We start from the raw sequence: 10,000 nt of genomic DNA on the forward strand, positions 1-10,000 counted from the left end.
CTCTCTCTCTCTCTCTCTCTCTCTCTTCCTCTCTCCCTCTCTCTCTCTCTTGCTCTCTCTCTCTCTCTCTCTCTCTTGCTGTCTCGCTCTCGCTCTCTCTCTCTCTTCCTCTCTCTCTCTCTCTCTCTCTCTCTCCCTCTCTTCCTCTCGCTCCCTCTCTCTCTCCCTCTCTCACTCTCGCTCTCTCTCTCTCGCTCTCTCTCTCTCCCTCACTCTCGCTCTCTCTCTCTCTCTCTCTCTCTCTCACTCTCGCTCTCTCTCTCTCGCTCTCTCTCTCTCCCTCTCTCTCGCTCTCTCTCTCTCTCTGGCTGTCTCTCTCGCTCTCGCTCACTCTCTCTCTCACTCTCGCTCTCTCTCTCTCCCTCTCGCTCTCTCTCCCTCTCTCTCTCTCTCTCTGGCTGTCTCTCTCGCTCACTCTCTCTCGCTCTCACTCTCTCTCTCGCTCGCTCGCTCTCTCTCTGGCTGTCTCTCTCGCGCTCTCTCTCTCTCTCTCTCTCTCTCTCTCACCCTCTCTCGCTCTCGCTCTCGCTCTCTCTCCCTCTCTCACTCTCTCTCTCTTCCTCTCTCTCTCTTTCTGTCTCGCTCTCTCTCTTCCTCTCTCTCTCTTCCTCTCTCTCTCTGCTGATGAAAGACATTGTTTTAAACCATATGGTTCTGTGAGAATGCTTTGTTCTTTAGGCCACTGTAGTCATCAAAGCCTTTCTCTCTCTCTTTCTCTCTCGTGCTCTTCCCACCTCTCTCTCTCTGTCTCTCCCTCCCTCTTCTTCAATTTTCTGGTCAGGCTAAATTGTCTTGTTTGGGTTACAAGAACCAGTAGAATAAATGGAGAAAGCCACTGACCCAGAAATGACATTCACATATTTTTTTACATTTATTTATTCATTTCACTGCTGTAGAGTGGAATTTGTTTTTTTCACGTTGGAACGATTATTTAATTTTTATGGCAGGCATTATTAGCCTGTTATAAGGCCCCAAAATCTACACAGTCGCTCTGACAGACTGTAATACACTACAGGAAGCCTAGGGGGCGATACGGCTTCTACTGTTTCATTTAAAAAGCTCTATAATGTTCATATGATCCACACAGTCGCTCTGACAGACTGTAATACACTACAGGAAGCCTAGGGGGCGATACGGCTTCTACTGTTTCATTTAAAAAGCTCTATAATGTTCATATGATCCACACAGTCGCTCTGACAGACTGTAATACACTACAGGAAGCGTAGGGGGCGATACGGCTTCTACTGTTTCATTTAAAAAGCTCTATAATGTTCATATGATCCACACAGTCGCTCTGACAGACTGTAATACACTACAGGAAGCGTAGGGGGCGATACGGCTTCTACTGCTTCATTTAAAAAGCTCTATAATGTTCATATGATCCACACAGTTGCTCTGACAGACTGTAATACACTACAGGAAGCGTAGGGGGCGATACGGCTTCTACTGTTTCATTTAAAAAGTGCTCTATAGTACCTTCTATAATGCTCTATAATCTCTTTCAGGCTGAACAGAGAGGAGGGAGATGGTGCCTGGTGTCCTGCTGGTCAACTGCAGCCATCAGATGTTCAGTATCTTCAGCTGGACCTGCGCCACCTCACCTTCGTCACCGTGGTGGCCACACAGGGCCGCTATGCCCGCAGCTCTGGCAACGAGTTCGCCCGCAAATACCGTCTGGACTACAGCCGTGACGGCCACCGCTGGATCTCCTGGAGGAACCGCTCCGGGAACGAGGTGCAGTTTCTCACCCTGGTACAGTGATCTGCAGTGATGAATGCAGCACTGTTCTGTTCTTTGTAAGCTTTATAAGCTGACAGGGTGCTAAAAGTTCTAGATGTGTCCTCGGGAAAGCGCTGATATCTCCGTCACCAAAACATTTTGGCTGAAAATGGTTGGTTTTTATCTGAATAAGGAAAAACACAAGATTAAATACTGTTCAATCTGCAGTCCGTGTACAGGAACTGAGCTGCAGCAACAGCCTCTTTCTGCGATGTCAAAAACCAGCTCATTCACACATGTCCATCTGTTTCGTCTACAGTTTAGCCCTGCCCACTCACATAGAAGTTATAAGAAGTGTTTCATCTGGACTGCTTACATGCGTGAAACAGGGCAGCCAATCAGAACAGAGCTCATTTACATAAGTTAGTCTGTACAAAAACAGCCTGTTTAATTCTGAGCGATGGAAAGTGGTCATGTAATGATGAACTATGGCTATTTTTGCTACATGAAACCACACAAATGGTGGTCTAATAGATGCTGTTATTGTATTGAGTGATGATGTAGACTGAAACACCATAAACCTGAACTTTATTCTCAGTGTTCTGCAGCTTCTTCTATGATGAGAGGAAATATAGGACATTTGAAGCAAACTATACGTTTATCTGCAACCTTTTTAAAAGATTTTATTAAAACGTAGTTGTTCCAGATTTTGAATTGTGATTGTTTTGAACACTATAGCGGTTGATATTCATGTGTTCCGATCATTCTGTGTTCTCTTGTGCAGATCATCGTGGGGAATGTGAACACATACGCTTCGGTGGTGAAAGACCTTCATCCCCCCATCATCACACGCTTCCTGCGCCTCATCCCCGTAACTGACGCCGTACACACCGTGTGTATGCGTGTGGAGGTGTTCGGCTGTCCTTGGCAAGGTACACACACACGTTTCAGCATGCTGGCGGCAGATTTCACGACAAGGCCTACTTATTCGAAAAGATGCAGCGGCTGCCTTCACAGGTCTCGGAGGAAGCCTGTGCAAGCTTTCACACTCCTAGCGCTGGTAGCGTTGTGTGATTGGGGGGGTCCTAACTAGTGGGTGGAATTGGAGACGACTAACTTGAGGAGAAAACTGGAAAAAAGAAAAGAAAAAAAAACAAGGCCTGCCTATCGTTAATTATACTGCAGTTCGAAACTTAAACAATTAGCCAAGACAGCTAACAGGCTAATGTAGCTCTAATTAGCACAGTCATCTGTATGGAGTTGTTAAGTGTTGAAGTACAATCCCATTTCCAAAAAAAATGGCATGCTAAATGTAAATAAAGACAAAATGCAATGATGTGCAAATCATTTAAACGCTATATGTAATTGAAAATAGTACAAAGACAACAAATCAACTGTTGAATTTTTTTTTTTAAGTATTTGCTAATTTTGAATTTGATGTCAACAACATGTTCCGGGGCAACAAAAAGCTAGTTAAGCTGTGTAATGCTAAAAATACACCTGATGGTTGGCAACAGATCGTAACATAATTGGGTATAAAAATAACATCACAGAGAGGCGGAGTCTTTCGGAAAGATGAGGAGGTATTCAAAACTGTGAAAGGCTGCATGATCAATTTTTTCATCATCTACGGCACATTACACCATTAAAATATTCAGAGAATCTGAAAATCTTAAAACCAGTATTAGCTGGCCGTGATCTTTGGGCCCTCTACAGTCTAATGCAGCACTGCATTAAAAACAGACATGATTCTGTAGTGGAAATCACTGCATGGGCTCAGAAACACTTCTGAAAACCACTGTCTGTGAACACAGTTCATCACTGCATCCACAAACGCTGTTAAACTCTAAAACACAAAGAAGAACCCAAATATAAACAGGACCCAGAAACGCTGCCACCTTCTCTGGGCCTGAGCTCATTTAAAATGAACTGAGGGGAAGTGGAAAAGTGTCCTGTTGTCGGACGAATCGCCATTTGGAAAATCTTTTTGAAAATGATGGACACTGTGTCCTCCGGGCTGAAGACCACTCCGCTTGTTGAGTGCACAGTTCAAAAGCCACTATTCATGATGGTTTAGGGTGTGTTAGTGCACATGGGATGAGTGATTGCCACATCTGTAAAGTCATCATTAATGCTGAACGATGCAACATACATGCAGTATATGCAACATATGCTGCTATCCAGACCACGTCTTTTTCAGGGAAGGCCTTGGTTATTTCAAGAAGACAAGGACAAACCGCATTCTGCATGAATTACAGCAGCATTCCTCCGTATTAAGAGTCCGTGTGCTAGACTGTCCTGCCTGCATTTCAGACCTGTCACCCCTGAAAACATTTGGTGCATAATGAAATGAAAATTTTGACAAATGAGCCCCCAAACAAATGAGCCCATGCACAGCGTCCCAACTTTTTTGGAAAGTGTAGGGTTGTAGAAGTACTGCTAGGCCTTTAACATCCAGTGTGTATTGTTAAATGCAGTTGAACACTGCTAGACATTTTACAGCCCACATGTAATACTAAATAACACTAAACACCGCTAGACCTTCTACAACTTGTACAAAACCTCTTTACACTATTTGTAACCCTAGTGGTCTGATAACATCTCACAAATATAATCTGACCGCAGAAGCTCTGAGTCACTCTGACTGGAAGCCAAAACTAATCACAGACAAAACAAACCAAATTGTCTCTTCCTCCTTTGTCTGCTTGTAGATGGGTTGACGGCATACAGTGCTCCAGAGGGTCAGACCATGATGGCTCCAGGCTATCCCATCACCTCCCTCAATGATTCCACCTACGATGGCGTCCTGGAGCGCAGGCAAGCTGATTGTACACACTCAAACACTTAGACCTATGATGGGGGTATGCAAGTGGAAACAATGTGGGTTTGCAGACAGTGTGTATTGCTAAAAGCTATTGAAAATATCTGGGCCTTCTACAGCCAGTGTGTATTCCATTGACGATGGCTGGGCCTTCTACAGCCAGTGTGTATCGCTAAAAGCCATTGAACTTGGCTGGACCTTTCTACGGCCAGCGTGTATTGCTAAAAGGCATTGAACTTGGCTGGACCTTTCTATGGCCAGCGTGTATTGCTAAAAGCCATTGAACTTGGCTGGACCTTCTACGGCCAGCATGTATCGCTAAAAGCCATTGAACTTAGCTGGACCTTTCTACGGCCAGCGTGTATTGCTAAAAGCCATTGAGCTTGGCTGGACCTTCTACGGCCAGTGTGTATCGCTAAAAGCCATTGAACGTAGCTGGACCTTTCTACGGCCAGCGTGTATCGCTAAAAGCCATTGAACATGGCTGGACCTTCTACGGCCAGCGTGTATCGCTAAAAGCCATTGAACATGGCTGGACCTTCTACGGCCAGCGTGTATGGCTAAAAGCCATTGAATTTGGCTGGACCTTCTATGACCAGTGTGTATCACTAAAAGCTATTGAAAATATCTGGGCCTTCTACAGCCAGTGTGTATTCCATTGACGATGGCTGGGCCTTCTACAGCCAGTGTGTATCGCTAAAAGCCATTGAACTTGGCTGGACCTTTCTATGGCCAGCGTGTATTGCTAAAAGCCATTGAACTTGGCTGGACCTTCTACGGCCAGCATGTATCGCTAAAAGCCATTGAACTTAGCTGGACCTTTCTACGGCCAGCGTGTATTGCTAAAAGCCATTGAACTTGGCTGGACCTTCTACGGCCAGTGTGTATCGCTAAAAGCCATTGAATGTAGCTGGACCTTTCTACGGCCAGCGTGTATCGCTAAAAGCCATTGAACATGGCTGGACCTTCTACGGCCAGTGTGTATCACTAAAAGCCATTGAACATGGCTGGACCTTCTACGGCCAGCGTGTATGGCTAAAAGCCATTGAATTTGGCTGGACCTTCTATGACCAGTGTGTATCACTAAAAGCCATTGAACTTGGCTGGACCTTCTACAGTCAGCATGTATCGCTAAAAGCCATTGAACATGGCTGGACCTTTCTACGGCCAGTGTGTATCACTAAAAGCCATTGAACATGGCTGGACCTTCTACGGCCAGCGTGTATGGCTAAAAGCCATTGAATTTGGCTGGACCTTCTATGACCAGTGTGTATCACTAAAAGCCATTGAACTTGGCTGGACCTTCTACAGTCAGCATGTATCGCTAAAAGCCATTGAACATGGCTGGACCTTTCTACGGCCAGCGTGTATCGCTAAAAGCCATTGAACGTAGCTGGACCTTCTACGGCCAGCGTGTATCGATAAAAGCCATTGAACGTAGCTGGACCTTTCTACGGCCAGCGTGTATCGCTAAAAGCCATTGAACATGGCTGGACCTTTCTACGGCCATCGTGTATCGCTAAAAGCCATTGAACATAGCTGGACCTTCTACGGCCAGCGTGTATCGATAAAAGCCATTGAACGTAGCTGGACCTTCTACGGCCAGCGTGTATCGCTAAAAGCCATTGAACATGGCTGGACCTTCTTCGGCCAGCGTGTATCGCTAAAAGCCATTGAACGTAGCTGGACCTTCTACGGCCAGCGTGTATCGCTAAAAGCCATTGAATTTTTAAAAGCCTTTTACAGGCAGTATGGATTGTCAAATGCCATCATACACTGCTGTGTCTTTTACATCCAGTGTGTATTAAGTACCATCAGACCCTGCCAGGTCTGTCTTCTCTGTCCAGTATCTATTGCTAAATGCCATTGAGCGCTGACAAGTCTTGTGCATAACCAGCGTGTATTTGTTACGTGCAGTACATGGTATTAGTGTTAAATAGTGATACTAACAAAGCCTAAAACGAAGCACCCGACTTTCACAGCTAGCTGGACCTCCCAAAAGAAGCAGATGTCTTTTTTCAGTAACGCTGTAGATGAACTTTAGAGCGCATTCTTCTGCAGAACAATTCAGGCTTTCTTAAGTGAGTTGAGCGTGAATGCTAATCATTCATCGCTGTAGCTAAGCGCTTCCTTTCTCCTTTTCTTTTCCTTTCTTGACCTTTCCTTCTCCCTTTATCTTTTCCTCTCCATCTCGCTCTCGCTCGGCCTTAACTTCCTGTCTTTTTCACGTCTTCCTTCTCTGCCCATCACTCTCTGTCTTATTTGCTTTCCTTTCTCTCCCTCTATCTTGCTCTCTCTCATTGTCTTTATCGTTTCGGTTTCCTCCATCTTCTTCGCTCCTCCTTTCTCAGTTTCAGGCACAAGTTCATTTATTCACTTGTATGATTTATTATTAAATTTGGCATGAACTGTAATTAACTCACTTCGGCAGGAGGCTGCTGGGTGGGCTTGGTCAGATGACAGACGGTGTGATTGGTCAGGATGATTTTGTCCCGATGCTGCAGTACCAGCTGTGGCCGGGTTACGATTACGTCGGCTGGAGAAACGACAGCTTGGGTCCTGGATACGTGGAGATGGAGTTTCAGTTCGACAGACAGAGGAACTTCACCTCCATGAAGGTAAGGAGAGCAGGAGGCGAGTCTCAGGCCTTATCACGGTGTACCTTTTCATATCGTTTATTGTTTATCGACAATTTCACGCTCCCAACTTTGGGGGAACAGTTTGGGGACGGCCCCTTCCTGCTCCAACATGACTGCACACCAGTGCACAAAGCAGGTCCATAAAGACACGGATGAGCCAGTTTGGTGTGGAAGAACTCGACTGGCCTGCACAGAGTCCTGAGCTCAACCCCATAGAACACCTTTGGGATGAATTAGAGCGGAGACTGTGAGCCAGGCCTTCTCGTCCAACATCAGTGTCTGACCTCACAAATGTGCTTCTGGAACAACAGTCAGAAATTCCCATAAACACTCCTAACCCTTGTGGAAAGCCTTCCCATATATATATATATAATATTTGAACCGTATTCTGAATTATACATTCACAAAGTGTAACTTGGACTGATTATGGACGCTTCTGTTTTCTGTATTCCATTAAATCCCAGCCCTGAGTGTGGATCAGCTGTGGAACAGGTTTAAACGTGTCTGTTTGGCCACTCAGGCTTGTGTGTGACAGATTTTCAGACACCGTCGGTATAGAACGTGTTTAGTCTCAGTATAATCAGTCGGTTCCTAATCTCCACAGGCATCTCTCCGAGTTCTGGTCATTGACATAAAATGAAAACTCCGTGATCATCTTTTTGAGGTTTAAAGTCCTCTGCGTGAGGAAGGCCTTTAGCTGAGTGTCTATTAAAACGATAATTCATCAAAAAAAGCAAACCTCACGCCTCAAATGTCGCTGATCAGATTTTCCTTCTGCTTTGTTTCGACTGCAGGTGCACAGTAACAACATGTTCTCTCGGGGAGTGAAGGTGTTCTCGTCCGTGTCGTGTGCCTTTAAGCCCCATCTGATCTCGGAGTGGGAGACGGAGCCGGTGGAGTTCTCCACAGTGCTGGACGACCGGAACCCCAGCGCTCGCTACGTCACGGTGCCGTTAGAGAGGCGCTCGGGAACCGCGCTCCGCTGCAGGTTCTTCTTCGCCGACACCTGGATGATGTTCAGCGAGATCTCCTTCCAGTCTGGTACAGAAATACATCACAATTAAGGACCTCTCACACGCCCCGTCCATCTCAGTGGAAAGTGCTGTCCACTACTGTTAGATATCGCCGCTGTCCAGAGAAAAAGAAGCGTCTCCTAAATGGGAATTTTTACGGGAGAGGGAAAAACCTTCATTTCCAGTGTTTTTTTTTTTAACAGTTTCTCTTCAAGTTTGTTAATACAACATTAACGGTTCTCTACAGAGACACATTCAGAATGATAAACACCCCCCTCCTCCCTCCCATAGGAACATTAAGAGTATACAACTTAATTTAAACATAACTAAATAACTAGCATAATCATAAATAAATAAATAAATTCAACTTTACGCAATACATCCTACTGTCCAAGTCCCTAAAGTGTGCAGGGAATACAGGGAAATGAGAGAACTAAGACATATCCGTGCTCTGCCACATGTTCAGTGTGAGTTAACGGAAAGAGAATTCGTTCCAGTTTTGGAGCGTTTCTATTGGTCCATTCATCTCAACATTTTCACACAGTGTGAAGGACAGCTGCTCAAATGATGGAGTAAAAGGAAAATCAGAAAAAAAGAGAGAGACTCGTTTTTCTTTGGAACGGTCACGTTTACATGTTTGGAATCTGCTTCTTTAGTTTCAGCACTGCAGCTTGCAGTCGTGGGCTGGAGGTCAGGGAACTGGCCCTGTGACCGGAAGGTCGCCGGTTTGATTCCCAGCGCCGACAGTCCATGACTGAGGTGTCCTTGAGCAAGACACCCAACCCCCAACTGCTCCCCGGGCGCCGTGGATAGGGCTGCCCACCGCTCCGGGCAAGTGTGCTCACTGCCCCCTAGTGTGTGTGTGCTCAAGTATCACTTAACTTTTTGGTGCAGCCAGAAACAAAAAACATAGAAACGGACGCACTGCGTATCTCTTTGATAGCCTCATGATCCTTTTTATTTTATGTCGCAGCAACCAACCCAGTGCCCACTCCACGGCCTCCAGTGATGACCTCCCCGCCGTCTGTAACAGAGAGCCAAGCGCTGACCACGCTGAAGACAGGTAAAATCCGCCTGCACCTCACTGTCGTGGGCTAGGAATGGAACAGAAGGCGGTAAATCGTGACTGCGCAGCTCACGGAAATGCGAGGTGACTGTGTGTTGTTCTGTCTGATCTACAGACGTCACCATGACAACACCCAAACCGCAGCCTCCTGAAGAGGGCGGTACCTCTGTTCTGATTGGCTGTCTGGTCACCATCATTCTCCTGCTGGTGGTGATCATCTTCCTGATCCTCTGGTGCCAGTATGTGTGTAAAGTGCTGGAGAAGGTGTGTATGTGTGACTCGGCTGCCCCACTGAGCGTCTGTGTTGTGTTTGCAGGCGCTCAAATGATTCAGGTGTGTTGATCACTTCCTTAAATCTGGGGAACAACGAAGGAATTTGATGCGTCATCGATGTGTTTGTGACTCAAGAGGCTGAAGTAGAACATGAAAATAGAGCAATTTACTCTTTTAACCACCTTTAGGAAAAACATTTCTATTGTTTATAATGGCGATAAATCAATAATGTTAATAATCAATCTTATCACTGTTTTAACAGTAAAGGCTTGAACTTTGAACAGTGACCACTTCAGTACACTTGGTGGCGCTGTGCAACTGGATAATTATTCATCCTGAACAAGGTGGACAGATAAATTGTGATGGGATTTTTTTGGCCGTAACTCCCAACCCCACATTAAACACCTACTGAATCTCTCTCTCTCTCTCTCTCTCTCTCTCTCCCTTTCTCCCTCTCTCCCTCTCGCTC

General features: G+C 45.8%; 1 protein-coding gene across 3 annotated transcripts in view; it reads left to right on the top strand.

The window, feature by feature from the left end:
- Positions 1–10,000, top strand: part of ddr2l (discoidin domain receptor family, member 2, like) — a 42,139-nt gene that overhangs the window by 20,030 nt on the left and 12,109 nt on the right. For all 3 annotated transcript variants that reach the window (XM_017725195.2, XM_037531767.1, XM_037531768.1), the window contains 7 exons: positions 1,506–1,734; positions 2,504–2,651; positions 4,431–4,536; positions 6,972–7,158; positions 7,974–8,220; positions 9,166–9,255; positions 9,374–9,522. In XM_017725195.2, coding sequence (XP_017580684.1) covers positions 1,506–1,734; positions 2,504–2,651; positions 4,431–4,536; positions 6,972–7,158; positions 7,974–8,220; positions 9,166–9,255; positions 9,374–9,522 — 1,156 coding nt within the window. The remainder of the gene's footprint in view (positions 1–1,505; positions 1,735–2,503; positions 2,652–4,430; positions 4,537–6,971; positions 7,159–7,973; positions 8,221–9,165; positions 9,256–9,373; positions 9,523–10,000) is intronic.

Source organism: Pygocentrus nattereri, chromosome 20 (genome assembly GCF_015220715.1).
Source record: "Pygocentrus nattereri isolate fPygNat1 chromosome 20, fPygNat1.pri, whole genome shotgun sequence".
Classification (NCBI taxonomy): Eukaryota; Metazoa; Chordata; class Actinopteri; order Characiformes; family Serrasalmidae; genus Pygocentrus; species Pygocentrus nattereri.